General features: G+C 34.7%; 1 protein-coding gene across 23 annotated transcripts in view; it reads right to left on the bottom strand.

Annotated features, from left to right (window-relative positions):
• CCDC91 (coiled-coil domain containing 91) overlaps nucleotides 1-25,651 on the bottom strand; it is a 396,188-nt gene that overhangs the window by 171,229 nt on the left and 199,308 nt on the right. For all 23 annotated transcript variants that reach the window (XR_014845230.1, XR_014845231.1, XR_014845232.1 and 20 more), the window contains 1 exon segment: nucleotides 15,460-15,567. Coding sequence is in view for 19 of the 23 variants with exons in the window: in XM_085024567.1 (XP_084880693.1) it covers nucleotides 15,460-15,567 (108 nt within the window). In the remaining 4 variants the exon portion in view is untranslated.

A 25,651-nucleotide genomic window follows, 5' to 3' on the forward strand; every position in this document is an offset into this window, starting at 1 on the left:
AGTATATACAAAATCTATACACAGAAAACGGCAAACCACCGATAAAAGTGATCAAAGAGGACACAAATAAATGAAGAAGAACATCATTCTTCATCTATCCGACAGTTCAATAAATCAATAAATTCGCTGATAACACAATTCAAATAAAAAAACGAAGTTTTTTCGTAGGAATCAACAAGCTGATTCTAACATCTGTATTAAAAAACAGAGGAATTAAAAGAGTCAAAAAAGGTTTGTAAAAGAAAAAAACTTCTAGAAATCACACTACCAAATGCAAGATTTACTATAAAGCTACAGTAATCAAGACTATGTTCTCAATATCACTGATAATTAGAGAAACGCAAATGAAAACTACTAAGAGATACCACCTCACACCAGTCAGAACAGCCATCATTAACAAGTCCACAAATAACAAATGCTGGAGAGGGTGTGGTGAGAAGGGAACCCTCCATCACTGTTGGTGGAAATGTAAGTTGGTACAACCATTATGGAAAACAGTATGGAGGTACCTTAGAAAACTATAGATAGAACTACCATATGACCCAGCAATACCACTCTTGGGCATATATCCAGACAAAACTTTCCTTAAAAAAGACATGTGCACCCACATGTTCATTGCAGCACTATTCACAATAGCCAACACATGGAACCAACCTAAATGTCCACTGACAGATGATTGGATTAAAAAGATGTGGTATATACACATGCAATGGAATACTACTCCATCATAAAAAAGAACAAAATACTGCCATTTGCAGCAACATGGATGGAACTAGAGACTCTCACACTAAGTGAAGTAAGTCAGAAAGAGAAAGAAATACCTTATGGTATTGCTTATATGTGGAATCTAAAATATGGCACATGAACCTGTCTACAGAAGAGAAACAGATTCACAGCCATGGAGAACAGACTTGTGGCTGCCATGGGGCGGGCGAAGGGGTAGGATGGACTGGGAGTTTGATTAGTAGATGCAAACTATTATGTTTAGAATGGATGGGCAATGAGGTCCTGCTTACAGTGCAGGGAACTATGTCTAATCTGCTGGGATAGAACATGATGGGGGGTGATGAAAGAAAAAGAATGTGTATATATATGTATGGCTGGGTGACTTTGCTGTACAGCAGAAATTGGCATAACATTGTAAATCAACTATACTTTAATAAAAAATACAAATAAAATAAAAAAGACTATGTTGATACTAGCATACAGAGTAATAAATTACAGTGCCTAGTCCAAAAAAAGGACCCACGCATATATGACCAATTAACTTTCAACAAAAGACCAAAGACAATTCAATAGGAGGAAAGGATTTTCATAAGCGGTGCTAGAACAATTGGATACACTCAAAAAAACAAAACAAACTTTGATCTATACTTCATGCCATACACAAAAATGATTCAAATTTAACACTTAAAACTTCCAGAGGAAAATTTAATTTTTTTGATGTGGGTTAGGTAAGAAGTTCTTCTATATGACACCAAGAGTACAATTCATGAGAAAGAAAACAGCTAAATTGAACTTCAGCAATATTAAGAACTTCTGTTCTTCCAGAGACACTGTTAAGAGAATATAAATATTTACAAATGACATATCTGATAAAGGATCTGGATGTAAAATACCTTCAAAACAAAATAAGACAATCAGGAGTCCCATCATGGCTCAGTGGAAACAAATTTGATTAGCATCCATGAGGATGTAGGTTCGATATCTGGCCTCGCTCAGTAGATTAAGGATCCAGTTAAGCTGTGGTGTGTGTGGGTTGCAAATGCAGCTTGGATCTGGCTTTGCTGTGGCTGTGGCATAGAGTGGCAGCTACAGCTGTTTTTCAATCCCTACCTAGCTTGGGAACCTCCATATGTCGTGGGTGCAGCCCTAAAAAGACAAAAAAAAAAAAAAAAAAAGAATAATGAGCAAAAGAAGGGAACAGGTATTTCATTAAAGAAAAGGTGAAGACAGTAAACAAGCACAGGAAAAGATAATTATTAGTTAAATGCAAACTGAATATAACCTAAATGCATATTAAATGCAAGGTAGTGCAAATTGAAGCCACATGAGATTCCACTACACAGCTACTGTAATGGCTGAAATTAAAACAAACAAACATTATTGTGCCAAGAGCTGCTGAGAATGTAAAAAAAAAAAAGACAAAAAACTGAAGAACACATTGCTGCTGGGCATACAAATGGTACAATCACTTTGAAAAACTGTTTGACAGCTGACATCAAGTTAAGTATATAGATACTTAACAACTCAGATATAAAAATTTTTTAACTTATGTTTATTCCAAAATTCCATGTGAATATTTTATAGAAGCATTATTCGTAATCACCAAAAACTGAAAACGACCCAAATTTCCTTTAACTGGTAAAAGGACAAATAAATTGTGGCATATTCTTACAATGGAATACTACTTCAAAATGGAAGGAATAAACTGATGGTAAATGTACAACATAAATGCATTTAAAATGTATTACAATAAGTCAAAGAAATCAGTCCCAAAAGGCAATATACTATTTCGTTCCATTTACATGATATTACAGAAGGGGTAAAATTATAGGGATATATAACAGATCAGTGGTTGACACGTATCAGGGATGAAGAAATAACACTGGCTACCAACAGCACAGAAAATATTTGGAGTGATACAGTTCTATATTTTGACTATGGTTTCTTATATGTCTGTGTCTGCCAAAACTCACAGGACTGTACTTCCACATGGATAAATTTTAAGGTACACTCATTATACCTTTTTTAGTAAAATACAAAGGTAAAAAACCCAATAACCACCCGTTTTGAATGTAAAGAACTGTGTGAAAGCAAATCTTCTAAATGCCAGGCCTAATATCGAGAAGGTGATAGAAGTTCTTTTTGCTGCTATTCAAGGGACTAATCATCACAGACAGAGCAAATGTTAGTGAATATGGGAAGAAGAGCAGCAAGGTTCAAGAAATACAAATAAAAGGACAGAACAAAATGAGACAGAGGTCACTACAGCAACATAACTAAATTCAAAGATCAAAACCAATGGGGAGGAAGCCAGTTCATAGGTCTATAATCATGTACGTACATAATAAATACATGTATAATCATTGATATAGATGGTCAAATCTGAGCACTGATGCGTACTGTTAAGACATCTCCTGGCTGAACTTGAACCAGGGTTCTCTAAGCCCTCTTCTCTATTAGGCCTCAACAGTGGCCCCCATCCTGGCCAGGCCAACAAAGCCCAGTATTAGCAAGAATCCTGCTAAGGCTGTTGAGAAAGAATTCCCCCAACCTTTGATAACCGATCAAATTCCTCATTCCCCATTCTTGATAACTGACCACTCTTCATTTCTAATCAAATTCCTTATCCCTGTGCCTAACATCTGAACCCTTTTTACTGCCCTCAACAAGAATTCTGTTACATCAGTTTAGTGAGATTCCCTTACCCTTGATGTCTCACAGTAATTTTCCATTCACCAGTCCCCCTAACCTGCTTCCCAAGCTCTAAATCCCCACTTCTTCCTGCATTCAGAGTTAAACCCCATCTCTTTCCCCATTGACAATAATCTTGACTCCTATCATAATAGTCTTGAACACATTCTTCCTTACCAATTTGATAAGTATTAGAATAAGTTTTTCCTTAGCAGTACATGTGAAAAACACACACATTTTTACATACCGTGATTACACACAAGAAGCTTTTGGGTAGGAAAAAAACTGGTATAAGAAAAATACAGTTCTCCAAATAGCTCCTATCCATATATACCAAGCTAGTGCAGCAACAATGATAACGGTGAGAGCCACATAACACTCTGTCAGAAATAATGGTGTAAGACAAAAAGTTAGTAAGAAGTTTATCAGATGTAAACTGTTTTTCCTCTATGAGACTTTGGGAGCCCCAAGCAGGAACTGGATGGGAAATGCTCTCTCAAGGTGCAGACTTCTCATCCAAATATAAAGTTCTAAGGGCCATTCCTGCTTCAGGACAAATTATCTCATAAGTCTCCAGGAAAAAAAAAAAGTAAAAAACATTGATCAGCAACGAATATTCAGGAAGTATCCTGACAATTACACTTAAATAGCTTTTGCAGTGAGTAGTATCAGGAAATAAAAAACTTATTTTATAAACATGCTGAAACTCTTCAGAAAGTAATTTCAACATTTTTTCTATTTATTCTTGTTTTTTGAATCGTATGTCCCATATTGATCATAGCCACTATATATTAAGCATATATCTCAGCAAAGTTTTTTGTAGAGACAAATTTCAATTCAAAATAAATTTTTATACTGAAAAAAATCTTGAATACATAGTTTTCTTAATGCAACATATTCATTTTAAAAGGTTATGTGCAAACCACAACATTATACATAAAATCACATTTCGTATACTTTACATTATGATTTTATGGATAAAGCCTCATTAACAATAAAATTTGCTTTAAAATATTTAATTTAAAATGTACTTTATAAACAAACATTCTAGACCAACTCCTAAACTGGGTATCAAGAGATGAACCTTAAAGAAAATTGGGGAAAAATGATTACAGTAGATAAATATTAAAGTAGACTACAAAAAGATTGCAGACGCTGCTCAGATCCTGAATTGCTGTGGCTGTGGCGTAGCCAGCAGCTACAGCTCCGATTCAACCCCTAGCCTGGGAATCACCATGTGCTGGGTACAGCCCTAAAAAAGATGAAAGAAAAAATTAAATTTTCTTTTTATTTTTTGGTCGTCCCCCAGGCATATGGAGCTCCTCGGCCAGGGATCAGATCTGAGCCGTAGTCACGACATAAACTGCAGGTGCAGCAATGTCAGATCCTTAACCCACTGTGCTGGGCTGGGGATTGAACCTATGTTCCAGTGCTCCCAAGATGTCGCCATTCCCATTGCGCCACAGTGGGAACTCCTAAATCCTCTTTTTAAAAATATGCCTTTTTTAGAGAAGTAATCCATGTACATTTTAGAAGGATAAGGAAATGTATAACAAAGTAGAAAGAAGATAAAAATTACCTGTAATTCCACTTTCTAGAAACAACCACTATTAATTTTTACTTCTGTCTTTCCTACTCATTTTTTCTATAATTAAGTGCATAGTGAATATACAATACCCTCATATTATTAAAAGCTCCTGCAAACATGATTTTTACTCTTAATGATTGTGTAAGGTACCATTGTCCAAGTGATTTACTGATCATTCCCAATTGTTTTACATTCGAGTTGTTTTAAATTTTTTACTATGACATCACAATGCTGTGATTAAAGCAAACCCTGTGTAGAAAAAAAAAAATAAAGTAGACTACAAAAAATAATGACTATTATAGCCCATAATATTACCAAAATGCTAGCTAATTATACTCGAAACACTTGGGTTATCTGCATTTGTTTTCCGTACCATCTTGTCAATAAGAAAAATTACACTCTTTCCTCCACCAAAAAACGTCTGATTTTCAGTTCTAAAGCATTACTGTCTTAAATAAGGGGAAATGGTTTTACCATTGTTTCTAATGGATTCACACATGGAATATACCCCACTAGCATGTGATTTAACCATAGGTCACTGGGTTCACTGCTAACTCCTTGCATCTAGTTGTTTTCTCCATGTACTTTTGTCTGTGCTTCTTTTTTTCTATATTTAAGGTGCTAAGACCACAATATTCTTCTGCTCTGCCTAAGCAGAACAAGAGTGAGTGTCTTAACAATCTATCTGCACCAATTTTCCTCTAAATGAATGTGGGGAATATTTTAGATCTCCTATGATCTGGAGATGATACTCAAAAAGCCAAGTGTGATCAATTCCTGTGCAACACACAAAAGAACCATGTGATATGCAGGACATGTAGGAGACCAGGCATAAATCACTCCTTCCTTAATCTTAAATAAACCCAGATATAATTTTCTCCCATTTTAAATGCACTCTAGTCAAAGTAAATTTTAAGAATTGAACTAACTCTTTAAATATTGGAAACTTTTTTTCCCTTCTCAGTCATATTTTTGGAAACTTTCAAACATTTATGTTTAAATCTTAACCACTTTTCAACTAAAATGAACACTTATCTACCACCCTGCCATACACACAGACAAAACAAGAACTTACTTGCTTAGAACCCAAAATGACTTCCTGATTACATTTATTTATCAAAATAATATTTCCTAATTGTGTAAACTCTGCAATAAGGTTTCTACATGCATAAACACTTCTGTGATAAAGCCTGCATTCTCAGAAATATATTCAATTAGCAGTATACAGTTTTTGAAAGATGGTGAAGCCAAATGAAATGAAAGATAATGCTAGCTGTTACCAACAATTATAAAAACTTCAGTGATTTGACACAAGTCTCCTTTCTTCTTCACCAAAGTGTACCTAAATGACAGATTCCCTCCAAATGGTAATTTAATCTCCTCATACTCATGGTTCTGTCACTGACAAAGAACTGAATGTTTTTCTTACAGGCAAAAGAAGAAAGAGATAGCAGACAGAGCCCATTTAATTCTTAACCATCGTGGCCAGGAAGTGACACACATTACTTTCATTCACAAATCACTGGTGGAAAGTAAACTACACAAACTTTGCTTATGGTCCAAGGAAGTCACAATATGAATTAAATTGCTGACTCTGAAGAAAAATATTTCATATCAACTGTTTTTTTGACAAGTATTTCAAGGGAGCATTTAAGCAAAAGAGGCTTTTACAAACTGCCTCAACTCTATAAAAGCAAGGGAAAAGGCTCCCTTTGGAAGGAGCAGCTAGCAAGGGACAACACTACAAATAAGAGAAAGGACAAACTTTGGTGGGTAGTTAGATACCACTGCCACGCCTACAGAGTACATATAGAAAACAAATTAAAAAATAAATGATAAGCTCATCAAAGTAAAATTATAGAACACCAAAGATAAAGAGGAACTATTAAAAACTATAAAACAAACTATTTACGAAATAGTACCTGAGCTAACAATGAACATCTCATAAACAGCAATAGGGATTCGAAGACAATGGGATAGTATCTTCAAGGAAAACAATTGTTATAGAATTTTACATAGCAATGAAATCTCATTCACAAATTGTGTTGTAATAAAAATTATCAGGAGTTCCCGTCATGGCGCAGTGGTTAACGAATCCGACTAGGAACCATGAGGTTTCGGGTTCGGTCCCTGCCCTTGCTCAGTGGGTTAACGATCCGGCGTTGCCGTGAGCTGTGGTGTAGGTTGCAGATGCGGCTCAGATCCAGCACTGCTGTGGCTCTGGCATAGGCCGGTGGCTACAGCTCTGATTCGACCCCTAGCCTGGGAACCTCCATATGCCGCAGAAGCGGCCCAAAGAAATAGCAAAAAAAAGACCAAAAAAAAAAAAAATTATCAGGAAAAATATTTTAAAAGTTTGTACTATAAAATTTTAAGACTCTAATGTAGGAAGTAAACTGAACACATGAGGAAGGAGAGAAGGCAAGTAAAAGGAAACAAAAAAATTGTAAATACGTGAGTATATCATAATAAGAAATGTAAACAGCAACAATAACAGTTTGGAGAATTTTTTTTTTTTTTTTAATGGCTGCACCTGTTTCACATGGAAGTTCCTGGGCTAGGGGTCAAATCAGAGCTGCAGCTGACTGCCTACACCACAGTCACAGCAACACTGGATCCAAGTTGTATGTGCAACTTATGATGCAGTTTGTGGCAATGCTGGATCCTTAACCCACTGAACAAGGCCAGGAATCAAACCCATGTCCTCACAGAAACAACATCTGGCTAGACAAAACCTACTGAGCCACAATGGGAACTCCAAACTTGGAGAATTTAAGAACAAACTAGAACTAAAAACTAAACAAGTATGGATACCGGGAGGTAAGAGCAAAACCATGGTCAAGTCTGTATAATGTTGGTCCTACAGGGAAGGAGGAGGAAGGAAAATAGGACAGAGAAGTTGAGTCTCAGCAGCTTTATTTTAAATTCCTTCACCCCTCCCCCAATTTAAAAGATCTGAAAAGTATGTTATAATGAAATTGATCAAATTCAGAACACCCTAACCCAAAATATACACCTTGATATATGGAATATTTTAAACTAAATGAATTTGAGAAAAGGCAAGTGTGAGAAGGACTCCGTAATCTCCTCCTTCTTGCCTGAAGCAAGTCATAAGACCCTCTTGCCAGAAATGCCCTCTGTACCTGGAGAAAAGGTGCATTCTTATCTCTGATGGCACAGGGATCCCAAGAGGCATCTAAATGAACAGGTCTTGCTAAGTTTCCCCTGGTGTACTACACTTAGCTCATCCCCTTTTGTCCTATCATATTTTTTCATGTCCTTCCTTCACCTATCCTAGTACAAATACACTCAATATAACTGTTTCTTTGGGTCTTTATTTCCTTTTGAAGCCTCCCCTGTCACGTAAAATTATATTATGTAAATCTGTATGGTTTAATTTTGTGAGTCTGCCTTTTATTTGGAGATTTTTAAAAAGAGGCACAAGAAATTATAGGGTTTATTATTAAGTAATCCAAATTACTAATAAAGAATAAAAGATACCATTTGAAGTGGCTTCTTAGTTTACAAAGATATCAAAAATTTACATCTCTTTTCTTTCATCACATCCCTGATGTTGAAAAAACACCTAAATGAAGTAGAGAATGGGATCCCTTCCTCTAAATTTCTCAAACTTGAAGGTTGAGGAATTGAGTAAGATAGAGGCACTACTACACAGTGTTCTGCAAAGTTCTCTAAGTATCACCTGATTTGTCTATTAGAAATATATATACTTTGGCTCCAGCTAAATCATTAGGAATAAAAATTAAGACAAGATTATTAATCTTCTTAATAAATATCTCCAGTATTCTCATTATCAAGACCTTCGGAAAACACTGCCCTAAATAATGTTTCCTAATATTGTGGAAACAAAATACTCTCCTGGATTCTTGCTAAAAATGCAATAGATTTAAGTACATAAAAATGCTATTTTTGTAGACAAAAAACAGCTAAATATTGCCAATTTCACAAGGTTAAACCTCATATATTCCTTTGCCTCATTAGATTTACTGCATCATACTCTGCAGGAAGAGGAATGTTATTAACAAGTAAAATAGTCAAAGCGATCTTCATGATAAAGAAAATTTGAAAAAATAACATAAAGAGGGAAATTAAGAGCTCAAGCTCCTAAAATGAACCAAGTTACATCAAATCCTGTCCTAGATCAGAGAGGCTGCAAACCTCAGTTCAAATCTATTCTATAGCCTGATTTCTACTGAATTTTTATTGAAACCCAGCAATGCTCATTCATTTACACATTGTTTATAGCTGCTTTCTCACTATATCAGCAGAGTTAAAGAGCTGCAACAGAAAGTCTAAAATATTTACTATCTATCCTTTTTGGAAAAGAGTTGCCAACTTTTCCTTAAAGCAACCACAAAAATAACACATCAAAGACTGGATGAAAAACCAACAGAGGGCATAAAATGAAATCAAAATAATCCAAAAGAAGGCAGGAAAAGAAGGGAAGGAAAACAAAGAATATATGGAACATACAGGAAACAAATAGCAAGATAGTACATTTAAAACCCCCAAAATACTGACCATCACATTAAATGTAAGGAGTTTTAAAAACAGTGAAAAGGTAGTGATTATTGGATTAGAAAAAGAAGTAACAACCTTTACATGCTTCCTCTAAGAAACCTATTTTAAACATAAAGATACAAGTTAAAAAGAAAAGAAAAGAATAGGGAGTTCCTGTCATGGCTTAGTGGTAATGAACCCGACTAATATCCATGAGGACGCGGGTTCCATCCCTAGCCTCATTCACTGGGTTAAGGATCCAGAATTGCCTTGAGCTGTGGTGTAGGTTGTAGATGCGGCTCAGATCTGCTGTTGCTGTGTCTGTGGCATAAGCCAGCGGCTGCAATTCTGATTTGACCCCTAGCCTGAGAATTTCCATATGCCGTGGCTGTAGCCCTAAAAAAACAAGAAAAAAAAGAATAAAAGGACAGGAGAAAATATATCCTTCTAATAATAATCAAAAGAAAGGTGGAGAAACTATATTAATATCATATGAGGAAGATTTCATAGCAAACAATATTATCAGAGAAAGAGATGGGCATTTCATAGTGTTAAAGGTAAAAATATATGAAAAAGACATAATAATCCTTAATGTTTATGTTTAATGTTTATGTATGAAAAAGACATAATAATCCTTAATGTAGAAGTATGTCAAAATTGCTGCGGGAAAAAAGATAGGACTGCAAGAAGTGTTTAAATGCATAAGTACAGTCAGATATTCCAACACCTGCCTCTTATTAACTGGTAGATAAGTAAAACAAAAATCTGTAACAACATGGAAAACTTGAACAACATAACCAAAAAACTTGATCTCAATGATCTTTATAAAAAACTCCACCAATAGAAGAATGTACATTCCTTTCAAAGAACATTTATCAAGAGCTATCTGGACTATAAAAAGAATCCTAAAAAAGTATTTAAATACTCTGAAGTATATTCTCTGTCTACACTAAAATGAGGTTAGAAATCAGTAAAAGAGGTATATCTGGAAAACCACAAAATATTTGAAAACTAAATAACACATTTCTAAATAACCCAAGGTAAAAACAGAAATCAAAAGAGAATTTTTTTTTTGGTCTTTTTAGGGCCACATGCGTGGCACATGGGGGTTCCCAGGCTAGGGGTTGAATCAGAACTGTAGCCACCAGCCTTAGCCATAGTCATAGCAATGCGAGATCTGAGCTTCATCTGAGACCTACACCACAGCTCACAAAAACACCACATCCTCAACCCACTGAGAGAGGCCAGGGATCAAACCTGCCTCCTCATGGGTGCTAGTCAATTTTGTTGCTGCTGAGCCACGATGGGAACTCCAAAAGAGAAATTTTAAAGTATTTTTTATTCATGAAAAATGAAAACATGACATTTGAAAATGCGAGATCCATGGTTAAGGTAGTAATTAGAAAGAAATTTATTTCACTATGTGGTTTATTTAAAGAGAAAGATTTCAATCAGTGACCTAAGCTTCTACATTAAGACACTAGAATAAGTGCAAATAAAAATCCAAATTGAAATTAAACTAAATAAATGAAATAATAAAGATTAGAGTAGAAATCAATGATGCAGAAATCAGAAAAAATAAAATCAATGAAACCAAAAAATCTACTCTTCGAAAAGATTTACAAAAAGTGATAAACCTCTACAATAGTAATTAGCAAAAAAAAAAAAGAAGACATAAATTACTAATTTCTGGAATGAAATAGAGCACTAAAGTTTTCTGAAAAACATGCATTCACATTTATATCTATATATAGCTCAAGAGAGACAATATATATGTATATAGATTATTTATAAATAAATAAAATATATATGTGTGTATATATATATATATATGTGTGTGTGTGCGTGTGTGTTTGACAAAAGTCAGTATCTATTCCTAGACTAAAAACCAGGAGTAGAAAGAAAAGTACTCAACCTAATAAAGGGCTTTCAAAAAAATATGTATAGATAACATTACATCTAATGATGAAAAACTGAATGCTTTCTTCCCCTGGTCAAAAACAAACAAACAAACAAAGGCAAAGATAGCCTTCCCTTAACATTTGCTAGATATTCAGCCAGTGCAATAAGTTAGGAAAAACGAGATAAAAGGCCTCAAAATGAAAAGGAAGATGCAACTATGTCTCTATACTCAGACAATATGATCACCTAGTCACTCTATAAAAAGGTGCTGAAACTATTAAGCGACTTTTTTTTTTTTTTTTTTTGCTTTTTTTTTAAGCCACACCCACGGCATATGGAAGTTCCCAGGCTAGGGGTCGAATTGGAGCTACAGCTGCCAGCCTATGCCACAGCCACAGCAACACAGGATCCAAGCCAAGTCTGTGACCTACACCACAGCTCACAGCAATGCCAGATCCTTTACCCGCTGAACGAGGCAGGGATCGAACTCACAAACTCATGTTTCCTAGTCAGATTTGTTTCCACTGAGCCATGAAGGGAACTCTAAAACTATTAAGTGACTTGAGTATTACTACAGAATATAAGACTAAAATACAACAATTAATTGTATTTCTATATACTAGCATTAGGTACTGTGTAATTAAAACTTTTAAAAATATAAAAGTCAAACTAGCATTAAAAATTATGAAATCATAATTCTCTGGTGGCTCAGTAGGTTAAGGATCTATCTAATGTAGTCACTAATGTAGCACAGGTTTGATTTCTGGTCCTAGAACTTCAGCATGTGGTGGGAGTGGCCAAAAAAAAAGTAAAAGCTATGATATACATTGGGATAAATTTGACCAAAAAATGTGTTAGACATGAATAGCAAAAATTTTTAAACACTGCTGAAGGAAACTCAATATTGCAAAGTGGTCAAATGCACCAATATAGATTCAATGCAATCCCAATCAACATCTGTGATAATATAAGAAATACAAACTAAGTCTTCATCCCCATTGCTAGCAGAGAGCTTCTAAAGCCTTTGGAATTTCCAGAGTAACAGGAGTGAAAAGAAGTATCTTTTGTAATTCTTCAGACCCTTTCTACCACAAGTTTATGCTAATGAGGACCACATATGAGTTTACACTAATGAGGAGTTTATGCTAATGAGGAGACTCTTGGTAGGCTGGGGACTGACTGTCCAAGGAACCAACCATGTGATTGGAAAGCTGTTAACATTCAGCCTCACCCTCTTCAGAATCTCTAGGGAAGGGAGAGGTACTAAAGATTGAGTTAATCAACAGCGATCACTGATCTAATCAATTATGCCCATGTAATGAAACCTCCATAAAAACTCCTCAACAACAGGATTCAAAGAGCTTCCAGAACAATGAATAACTCAAGGTCCCAGCATAATAACACCCAAAAAAGTACCCATTCTTGCCCTAACCTTGCCCTATGTATCTCTACCATTCGGCTGTTTTTGAGTTGCATACTTTATGATAAATTGGTAATCATAAGTAAAGCATATTCCTGAATTCTGTGAACCATTCTAGCAAATTATCAAACCTCAGGAGGTTTTTTGGGATCCCCTGATTTATAGCCAATTGGTCAGAAATACAAGAGACCCAGGGATTGGGACTGGCATTTGAAGTAGGGGTATAATCTTGTGGAACTGAGCCCTTAACCAGTGGCGTCTGCAACAACCCTGGGTAGTGTCAGAATCAAAATGACTTTTAAGACACCCAGTTGGTGTCCACAGAGAACTGGAGAATTGTTTGGTGTTAAAACCCACACATTTGATGTTAAGGTTAATCTAGCATTCATATATTGTAAGTGGCCCCAGGGTAAATGTTCAAAAAGTTAAAAGGCTGATTGGCTTTTTCACATCACACACACACAAAAATATGAACTTCAAATAGGTAGCCTTTCTTCTACAGACTAGAAATTAGAAAATTTGAATCCTAGTCCTGATTCAGAGAGTAGCCAGACAATTGATCTTGGCCAAGAATAACAAGTTGAAGATAATTAGCCTATCTCAACTAAACACTTAGAATGCGTCAAGTCCTATTCCAAGCACTATGCAAATCCAGTCATATATTACTCATAACAATCTTACGAGGCAGGAATTACTTGTGTATACATCTTATACATGAAAGAAAGGAGGCCCAGAGAGGTTAAGGGACATTCTAAAGTAATATAGCTAAGTGACAAATTATTCCGGAGTAATTTAAGCAGTCTGACTCCAGAGCCATACTTTTGACTACTCTCATTAGTATTAACTTGCTTTTCTTTCAAATTCTTAATTAAAAAATACAAAAAAAAAAAAAACAGAGAGACACATATACACAAAAAATTAAATTATTCTTAAGGAACAGTTCAGCTATTATTTTTATTAAATTTACTCATCTCAAATTTCAAATATCTCAAGAAATATGATTTGAAAAACATGTGGGATACCATTTCTACACTTTATGTAATTTTACCTAATAACTATATCCCCCTTTAACGTTTAGTTTTTTAAATAGTATTTCATCATACTGAATTGCTCTATTATCTTCTAAATGTCCTGTGTAGTCTTGAGTGATCTTCACCAAATATTTCTCAACTGATGAACAAGGGATGTCTTTCTACTTACTTAGGTTATATTTAATTTCTTTCAGCAATGTTTTGTAGTTTTTGGTGCACAAGTCTTTTATGTCCTTGGTTAAATTGATTCCCAGGTATATTCTTTAAGATGTTATTGTAAATTGAATTGCTTTGTTAATTTCCTTTTTGATTATTCATTGCAGGTGTATAGAAACATAAGTGATTTTTACGTGTTAATCTTTTAAGCCGCAACTTTGCTGAATTTGTTAATTAGCTCTGATGTTGGCTATTTTTGCCAAGGCCATTATAAGAAAAAGACAAATTTAGTACTGACTTTACAAGGAAAAGACAATTCTCAAATAGGTAATAGAAAAAGATCAGAAATTTGGGGACCTGCAGGGACAACCATCTTCTCAACCTCAACTTACAAAAGAAAACACTGAAAAGGCCTTTGAGCAATAAAGACTAACTAAATTAAACTCTGTAGCAAGTATTAAAATAAGTATATACTAGTCAAATCCACTGCTAAAGATTTAATGGGTTAAAGTGTCTTCCAGCAAAGACTCATTAAGACTGTAACTATCCTGTACATGTTTACATTTGGACCCTATGGTTTGGGGAAAAGAGATCACTGAGATTTCTTCAACCCAGCTTTAATAAATGAAGTTATCTTTAATTAGAAAGAGAGAGAGAGAGAGATAGGCAAGCATGAGAGTTGAAAGCATATAAACATGTTAAACCTAGAAGGTAGGTCTCTAAAACAACTGCGGGTTTGTGACACTGAAAAATATTTAACAGAACTGACTCCAATCTTGGTGATGGATTGGCATGTTTATAATCTAGACCCAATTTTTTTTTCTATTGGTATATTTTCTTCCTATAAATAGTTCCTTTATATAAAGTTGATTTTATTTTCTTCTACTTGGTTCTATGTTACTCAAAAGTATAGCTGGGAACATCTTGCATGTCTTACTTATAATATGACACATACATACATGTTCTTCAACTGTTTAATGTAAATCAGCTAGTCATGTCTGCAATGTCTTCTAAAACATTAAATCAAGAAAAGAAAAAATAACGGAAAGATAAACATAAATAAGTACTTCAAATTCAAATATTACTTATAAACCTTAAGTCACTAAAATCATTTCACATGCCATGATACATTTATGATTATCTCTTTTGCTGCTGTTATTTGATGAATAATATTGTAACTCATAAATTAGCATAAGAATTATCACTAGTTTTGGGGAGATCCACATATTTTAGGCCTTTAGTCCTATTTTTAACCTATCATAAAATTCCCAAACTTTAACTTTGAGTTTACATAAGCATTTTTTTTCTCCAAAATACACCAAGGAAAGTAAATGGCATGAAACTGAATAAACAGTTATACAGCTCTCAGGGGAAGAGAGTCAGAAGAAAAGTATAAATACATAATGGATGTGCAATTTTATTACCTGAGTATTTAACAACTCCTCACACTTGTGCGCTTGTTTCTCAATTGCAGAAATGTACTGTTTTTCAATAGCTTCTACTTGTTGCTTAACTGAAGATTGCAGGAGTGCCTAAAAACAAGCAAAAAAGTCATTTGGACCACAGACAAAACCTGGAGCCTACTGTTGGCATGCGGATTTTTTTGACAGTTGTATATATCCGAACTACGATACTCATCTGCATTACAAAATACACATCTGTGAATATTAAAGCACATTCATATATAACACTACTTTAAGCTTTCGGTTTTAGTTTTTCTTGTTGCCAAGACTCCAGGTTTTTGGCTCAGATGTTCCTTCCACACACCTTCTTCATAAAAAGACCAAGTCACAGAAGATGATAAAGAAGGTAAGTAGTCCTGTTAAATATAAATTCGGTTTAGTGAAGACCACACAGGATGAGAGGCCTATGAAAGCAGCTGAAAAAAAAAAAAAAAAAAAAAAAAAAACCAGACATATTTCACTGGCTGACAAAACTCCACATCCTCTGGGCACAGTGCAATATCCCATGGGCCAAGCATGATCGTCAAAGACCACAAGTCAAGTGAAAGCAGATGGAAACTTTGAGCAATTTCAAACATAAAAGAAGTGCCCCCCAGGAAGTTCACGCCCCTAATGTGAAAAGGTATAACTCGAAGTGTGGAAGTCAGAATCTCCAGGCAGTATTTATAAAAAGTAATAAAATTTGGGGGACTAGACAAACTCAAGTGGACAGTGTAAATGCTGGAACTCAGTCAGTTAAATATAAAGATGTTAACGCTGTTCCAAGGGAAGCCAAATCAGCATTTGAAGATGTTCTACCCACTCACTTCCTTGTTGGAGATGCTTGGATTATCATCATCTGTTTTCCCTTCCTTTTTTTTTTAAAGGCAGTATATGTTATAGTTAACACATTCCCAATATTATCTTACATGCTATTTATAAATCCTAAATCATTCTAACATATTCACTTAACCATACACATAAGAACTCTTTAGCAAATATTCTATTTTTGAAGGTCTATCTGGATAATAAACTACTCATAATCAAAATAGTAAGTTGAAACAGACACATGTCTTATAGAGAACAGACCTTTGGCACAACTCACTAAGAAAAGAAAAACAAGCCAAATCTCTCCAATAATCTCTGTTTTGAAAATAGATTTACTTGGCTGGAAACAACATGCATTAAGAAGCTAAATAAATATGCATGTATTTTAAAAAACTGAGACAAAATATTTTTAAAAACCTGTGAATAAGTCTCAAATCTTCAGATAATTAACTTTTTTTTTTTGCAAATGTTAAACTGTCTGATGATGCTCCTACTCCTATAATTCAACAGTCATCATTCTGAAGCTGCAGAATTACTAGTAAGTTAGTAAAGGAAAATAAAGCTCTGAGTGAGGTTTAACCAAAACATAAAGACTTGTTTAACAGAACTGCTTGAGCCCTTCATTTATACATTATATGTCCTCTAAAGATTCTATTAAGGTTATCTTTTAAAGATAATAAAACTTAACTTCTTAAACTGTCACTAGATGATATAAAGCTCTAATATATCGTTGGTAAAATATACTACACTATTTCTTATAGTTCAGAAAATTTAAAGAGCATTATAGCTATGGATAATTCTCTCGAGTATATTCATGGCATTTTTTGCAAACTGAAAAATGCAATTCATTTTTAGGGACTTGGGTTATGGCAGAATTGTTTTGCTTAATGGAAAGAAAAGTTTCCACTTCCCTATTTGCCTTGATTCCAAATAATCCCAGTTTAAATATGCAAGTGTGATTTTTTTCATAAATTATATCCTTTGGAGGGACAGGTAAGTTAATGAAATAAAATAATATTTGCTTACCATAACTAAGAAACACAACTGAATGGTACTTTTTACCTCTAGTAACTGATGTGTACACTGTATACTCATTTTTTCCCCAAACTGCAAGGTGACAAGAACCATAGGATAATGAGGGTCAAAGTTGTAGTTATGGAACATGGAGAAAAGCTATGCAACCGGCCTTTCCTATAGCTCAAACCTCTCATCTTAGCCCCATTCAGTTACTTAAAGGTACTCATCTATGAAAAAAGGAAAGAAGGGAGGTGACAGGAACATCAAGATTAAAAAAGAAAAAGTCTATCCTCACTGAGTTCAGTCTACTGTTGAAGAGAAACATTCTCTAGATAATCACACCCCACAGGTATATGCAAGGTGTTTACCAGAGATAGAAAAGATGCTTAACGCCTGCCTATGAGGCTCACTGCTATTCAGAAAACATCATATAGGTAAGAATAGCTGGAGTTAACAGTAGAGGCAAATAGAAAGGAAGAAAGGTAGAAAAGTAAGCAGGTGCCAGATACTAAAACAATTTGTATGCCATAACAAGACTGTTTAAAAATGTGGCCTATAATAGTGAAAAGTCAAATTATTAGTCCCACAGTCCAAAGAAGTTTATATACAAAAACTGTCTTTAGAACTAGAATATTAATCATTATGGACATACTTAGAAATACACAGTGGTATTAGGTGTATACTTTTACAGCCTGATCTATCATCATATAACTGGATATTTATTTTCCTACATACTTTGCAATAGTAATTGCCTTTAAATGTCTCATGTACTCTAAGTATGAAAATGAATAATAGTCTTTTTAACATTTCTCTGTAATTTTTTTCTGTAATTGTCTCTACAGATATCAAAGATACAAGGAAGCCTTCCCTTTGGCTTGAACAATACTATAAAAAGATATATGAATGAATTATTTTTATAAGCTAATTTAAACACTGCTCAGCACAAATAAAGCATAAAGACTCATGATATGAACAGGCAGCAAAACAAAGATGTACACAAACATTCTATAATGAAAAAAGTGCTACCAAATGCAGGGGATATTTTGGTAGTTATCAACATGGTTAGGTTTTAGCCTCAGTCTATCAGAGGTTTTCTGTATTATCCTGGGAATAACTCAGCTGAGCTTGAGGAAACTATTTACCCAACTTTTTTAAGAATGATTTTAAAGGTGTGGACAAGATTATAGATGTCTTTAGGACAGGAACTATGTCTTACTCATCTTTCTATATCAATTACTCATCTTATATATAACACAGAGCTTCTGACAGAGTAACTATGTCTTACTCATCTTTCTATATCAATTACTCATCTTATATATAACACACAGCTTCTGACAGAGTAACTATGTCTTACTCATCTTTCTATATCAATTACTCATCTTATATATAAAACACAGCTTCTGACAGAGTTCCTTGTGCATAGCAGACACTTGCAATAGCTATTTGGTGAGTGATGATCCTTTCGTTAAGGTTAATACTTTAAAAATCATACTATAAATGGTACCAATATTCACTGGAAAGCTCAGTAAACTTTACATTATAACTACCAAGTTCAGATACCAAATTCATTACTGACTACATTTAATCTGTACTAGGGATCTCAATTTTTTAAGTTATCATTTTAGACTAAAAATGTTCACTTTTTCTACTCCACAAGTATGAATTTTAAGTAAATAAAATAGAGTATGTAAAGGATTATAAATTCCTTGAAAAAAGTTCTATACTGTTACAAGTTCTATAATGAGTTTAGACTCATAGAAAACAGACAGTGAGTCAAAACCGGCCCCACCCCAAACAATAACAACACGCAATGGACAGGTTATTTTTAATTGAAATGAATATACTTTGGAATTTAAATGAGGAGAAGTAGAGCTGAAGTAGACTTCTGCAAACCAAATTACAATCCACCGTCCCAGCAAATCCATAGAATTTCTCTTCTCCCTTTTAACAGCCTAAGTCACAGATGTGATTCCAACTTCATCACATTAAATGGCTTGTCTAAGATCTGCAAAGATGTGTCTAAAGAACCAGATGGTCTCTGAAACATTAATATCATGCTGGTACTTAGTATATAACTTAAAAGAACACTTCACAGTTAATTTTAGGCAATGGGTAATTAAAATTACTTTAATAATCAATCCTCTGAGTCATACTTCACAAATGGAGAAGAGTATAAAGCTATGGAGTGAGCTTGGAGACAAAACATACAATAAATAGCCCCACTAAAAATTAAGCCCTAGGAGAACAGGAATTCTTATTTAATTTACTGATGTGTTCAATGTACCTACAATAGTACCTAATATATAGAAGACAAATATGTAATGAATGAAGAAATGAATCATGATTTTAGTATGTCCAAGCCTTATTAGTTGTCTAGTCATAGAGAAATGATTAAAACATTGATGCTAATTATTTCTATAATTATATTCTTATTTTAGCTCACAGACGAATTCACTGCTGCAAAAGATTACTTGTAATTAAGCACAATTTCACCATTTTGGAAAAACATCACAGTTTATCCTTCAAAAATCTATTTCAGATCTTTTCCAATTTTTAACTAAAAATAAAATAAGCAAAACCAAAAGATATTAGCAAAGTGAGTATGTTAAAACTCTGAAGGGGACACTTCTATGCTTTTTCTGTTCTAAGTGAAATTTTTGAACGAATATTACTTCAAATTTTGCAAGGCTCTTAAACTGTTGTTAGCATGTTTTATGATATTCCTTCAAAGTTTCAAACATGTAAGCAAGTTTGTTATTCAAAAGGAGGAATATTTGAAAAAAACGATGTATCTCGATCATTTTATCTAATTGTTTATCCATCTTTTTCCATGAGCTCTAGCTACCTGTTTTTCAGGTAAATAAACAGACACAGAGGTTAAAAAAATGTGCCCAAAATCATATGAAAAGACTAAGTGGAACAAAGAACTGAATTCAGATTCACCCGCCTGGTTCCTTGTTTGTCTTAGCCATTGCAACCTAGTAAAGCAGGTTTCTCTTTAGGAACTATAAGCACTTACCCTATTTTATAGCTACTTAATTGTGTATTCATTCTTTATTTATTCAACTAATATTTACTGAATGCATACTTTATTCCAGACATTGTTCTAGGCACTGGGAATGCAGACTGAACAAAACAGATAGGAACCTAACTTTCCTGAATTTACATAATTGGCAAGGGGATGGGGAAAGTGGAGAGGACAAGGAAGACTGGAAAGGAGAAAATAAACAAACCATTTCTGATGGTGTTACATGCTATAAAGAAACTTAAAAAGGGAGTTCCCGTCATGGCGCAGGGGTTAACGAACCCGACTAGGAAACACGAGGTTGCGGGTTCGATCCCTGCCCTTGCTCAGTGGGTTAAGGATCTGGTGTTGTTGTGAGCTGTGGTGTAGGTTACAGACACGGCTTGGATCTGGCATTGCTGTGGCTCTGGCATAGGCCGGCGGCTACAGCTCCGATTAGACCTAGCCTGGGAACCTCCATATGCCGCAGGTGCAGCCCTAGAAAAGACAAAAAAAAAAAAAAAAAAAAGAAGGAAAGAAAAGAAACTTAATAGGGATATAAAGGAAAAGAATAATAAAGGAGAAACTGTTCAGAGAGTAAAGTCAAGAGCTCTCTGGGAAGCACAAATAGGACTGAGATGATACAAATACAAAAACAAAATAAAAACAACAGGAACCCAGGCATATATAAAGTCTGAGGGAAGAACACTTCCATCAAAGAAAAAAGCACAAAGTCCTAGCATGGGGATAAGACTGATTAGTTCTAGAACTAGGAAAAAAAAAAAAAAGGAAGCCAGTGTAGGTGATATGAACCTGGAAGTGCCATCAGATGCTACAGCTGCACCAGATTTCTTTTTATCCTTAAACAGGTCAAACTTCTTCTTGCCATAGGGCCTAGGATCTTCCTGATGAGCCCTATGGGTGAAAAGCAAATCAGAGGTCGGAAAAGCAGCTGGAGGACCAGAATCACGTGGAACCATGGAAAGGCATTTTAATTCTATTCTAGTTGTAATGAAAAACCCGTAAATGCTTCAAATAAGAAAGTTTCTATAATCTGGTATATTTTGTAATACCTTCTAAAAATGTTGCAGAAGCACTCAAATGTTATCAAAACTTTCCCCATCAATAGACAATTTGTGAGAATGAAATATGTAGCACTGATTTTTATAGGCTATCCAAACACAAGTAAATTCGAAACTTATAATTAATGCACCATGCAAGAACCTTTTATCATTCAGTAGAATTAACAGTACTGCAACCATCCTCTCTGATAATGGAGTTAATTCTAATAAGAACTAGCTGTGTGTTTCTCATCATCTCACAAAATAAATTATCAGGGATATACTACAGATATACCTGGCAAATAGTACTTAACTTGAACTTCTTCTGGACACTGTCTATTAGCATGCAACTCTTCAATGATATTTACATTCTCCATTTTATACTAAATACACAGGCAACACAGATTATGAAAATGAAGATACAGTGTGCAAATGATGGCAGCTGACTGGATTTGACTCTGAATGGTGATCTTGTTTTTTAACTTGACTTCAATGATTCTTGGCTAATCCAGTGTATTTTTTCCCAACTTAGGGGTCTAAAATGCCAATCTGTAGTTTTGGTGGCTTGCAGTTTAGAAAGATAAATAGCATCAGTGAGCTAGTAATTCAATTATGGTACATATATAGTTGCATTAAAAGAGAAACATTAGGTCATCTCTGAAAACATATTAGAAAATTTTAGAAAATTTTGTTGGAATACATAAAAAAATGTGATTTAAATCTATCCCCCAAGAAGTGATTTAAAGGTACAATGTAAAAAAAAGACTAGGGAATATCACTCTTTACAGGAAAATCTTCCATTTGATCTTGTCTTTCACTTACTCAAAACTGGATCCAAGTTCAAGTTCAGGTTCGTAGTCTCCTGCTAATTAGGCAGGAAGAAACGAGGCAACATTCACAACTGTTAGGTTCAATTTTATGTTCAATCCTTGGGATGAATGAAGGTGCATGTTTCTCAAGGGTAAAATACAGATGTCTGAGGAGTGAGAGTGATGGATCTGGTCATATTTCCTTTTAGAAAGCAGCACAGAAACTATTTCCTAAAATTATGCATAAATGGATTATAAAACAAGATTTCTCCCTTACTTTTCCTTAATTTAAAAAAGTAGTATTATCAAGATCATGTTGAGGCTGCTGAAAATTTAACATGTTACAGATCTCAAGTATTTGGAATTGCAATGATCCTAGGTTTTTGTATGTATTTGAATTACTATGCAGTTGTACTATAAAATTCAAAAAGAAAAATGTTAAATTATGGGTGTAGATCTCAACATGGAAATTCAATATAGTCCAGCCATGCTATAAAGTGCGTTGGGGCCCGTGAAAGCCAAAGAAAATCTTCAGCAGAGAGGGAATCATTCCTGTTGGCCTTGTTGTTCAGGGATTCGAGTAACATAAGAGTTGTTACCTCAAACACCACAAAAGTCTCCCAGGGAAAATTTCTTTTGTGCCATGGACAACACATTAAAATTAAGAAGTTTCTAAAATTAAGTACAGCAGAGAGACACTGCATGTCTGCCTTGCAGTTACTTTAAACTTTGAAAAGCTGCCATATGGATATGTCTCCCCTCAGATGCCACAATACTGTTCCTTGTGACCTGAATAAGAGCTACAGTTTCAGTTTAAAAAAAGAAGAAAGAAAAGAAGGAAGGAAAGAAAAGGAAAAAATAATTCTGACTAAAGCAACCTCTTCAGAATTTCTCACAGGTATGAAGTACCTAAAGGCCTACACATAACGTTGTCTGAAATATCAGAAATCATAGAAAGAAAGAAACCCCTCCAAGTGTCAGAAATGCTTGGCTTAAATAGACACTCAATAACGTTCTGAGGAGGCAGCATAATGTGCTGAATAGAGTCCTGTATCCAGCTTTGAATGATTTGGCTTTTATTTACAGCTCCTCCTTTGCTTGTGTGTGTTTGATCAAGGCACTGTGTTTCTCCATGTCTCAGACTCCATATCCAATAAACAGAGAGTTTCTTCTCTGCCAGTAATATAGGAATTCTGTGAAATTTTGACTGCTAATTTAATTCTTTATATTGATAAAATTTCAAACAGAAAATGTTCAAATCGTTTGCTGATTTTTGAGAACTAAATTCTTCATTTTCATGATAAATGAAATACATGCCACGTGGAGTCAAGTTAGGATCAGTATTATTTTTACTAGATTTAAGACCACTAAAATAATTTTCCTCCAAACTAACAGAGATCCATTCATCAAATATATAGCTCAAAGATTAAAGAACTTTTATTGACATCAAAAAGGCATCAACACTGAGAGAGATTAGAGATTTCATTTAAAGCCATTTTATTAGAAGATATATTGACAAAGACTACATTTTCCTTTAATTTTCTTTTGTTCAAAAAGAATAACTTAGTGAACTTGGATGACAATTGAAGGTACTTCAATTAGTTCTTTTCCAGTTATAAGTTAACCACATATTACAGAAGTGATAAAGTGCTTAATTTACAAGGGAGATATGTACATTATTTAAAATCCACTAGATCGGGCACCAAACAGTCGATTAAAAGTGCCATCCCCAGCAATGCAGCAGGTGCCAGAGGCCCTACAGTGCTTAGCTCTGGTTTGATTATGTGGGGTTAAGAGGAAGGATCCAAGAGGCAGAAAAGGAACAAAGTCCTCAAAGTGACTCAGAGGAATTAACACCAACAAGTATGGAATATTTCACCAGTATAAGATAATACAAAGTAGTGGCTGCTGGCACCCAAATTAGGTTGTTGCAATGGATAATTACCAACAAATCTGGCCACATGAATATTTTGTTAAAATACCAAAATAGGATAATCTCTAAACTTGATGTTTCTAACTATATGCACTAAATCAGACTGCACGTGGATTATTCCTCAAATGAAATTCCTTTTTCACTGCTATAAAATAATTTGAATATCAATTCCTTGCAGAGCAGAGATCTGACAAGTTGAAACAAATTATCACACCTCTGGAAATGATAAAGCCTAGGCAGTAGAAGGGGACTAATATTCAGAGAGCAACAGAAGCAAAATTTAATTTTTACTATATGTATTTCCAGTATTTCCATATCATTTGAAATTTGTATTGCATGCATTATTACTTTGCCAAAAAATAAAATAATTTGAAAATAACAGAGAAAATCATTCTATTCTCTAATAATTTAACCTTAGTACATAAAATCTATATTCTCAAATATCAAGATCGCCCAAAGTTGATTACCTAGAACTTAATGGATAAAATCAAAACCAGCCTTGTATTTTGATACTGAATCATGCACTAATAAGAAATGTGACAGATATTGTAAAATGCTACTCTCTCAAATGTTACTGGTTCTTACATCTGTCTTCCTTCCTCAGAGTCTGTGTTTTATAGTTCAGATTAAAGTTAACCGGGGAGTTCCCGTCATGGCGCAGTGGTTAACAAATCCGACTGGGAACCATGGGGTTGCGGGTTCCGTCCCTGCCCTTGCTCAGTGGGTTGACGATCTGGCGTTGCCGTGAGCTGTGGTGTAGGTTGCAGACGCGGCTCAGATCCTGCGTTGCTGTGGCTCTGGCGTAGGCCGGGGCTATAGCTCCAATTCGACCCCTAGCCTGGGAACCTCAATATGCCACGGGAGTGGCCCAAAGAAATAGCAAAAAGACAAAAAAATAAAAAAATAAAGTTAACCATTCCTCTTTCATAAACTTTCAAACAGGAAAGAAATTTCAAAAATTAAAAGCAGTTTATTACATAATATATTCATGTGGACTTAGAAAATTAAATGAGAAGAATAACTTTCATCAGTTTACCTTTCTGTCTCTAAGAACTACGGTATGCAACCTTTTACTAACTGGACTATTGGTGGCCAATAAAAAAATTGAATAAAAATAAATCTATAACAAACATCAATTTTTCCTAGTCTAATTACTATGTAATGCTTTAAAGTACTATCTAAAATTGAAAATGCCAGAACGTGGAGTTAACGTTGTGGCTCAGCAGGTTATGAAACTGACTAGTACCCATGAGGATGCTGGCCTTGCTCAGTGGGTTAAGGATCCAACATTGCCCTGAATGTGGTATAGGTCACAGATGCGGCTCGGATCTGGCATTGCTGTGGCTATGGCATAGGTCGGCAGCTGCAGCTCAGATTCAACCCCTAGCTTGGGAACTACATATGCCATTGGTGTGGCTCTAAAAAACAAAGGAAAAAAAAAAAAAAAAAAAGCCTGAACACAAATAGACCTTGTGGACAATTCAGTTCATCAGAATAATGGAAGATTAATAAGCACCACATA

The sequence above is a fragment of the Sus scrofa genome, chromosome 5 (assembly GCF_054392235.1).
Source record: "Sus scrofa isolate SSC_HxYL_T2T_F1_AM1 chromosome 5, Sscrofa_HxYL_maternal_Yorkshire_Landrace_v2.0, whole genome shotgun sequence".
Lineage (NCBI taxonomy): Eukaryota > Metazoa > Chordata > Mammalia > Artiodactyla > Suidae > Sus > Sus scrofa.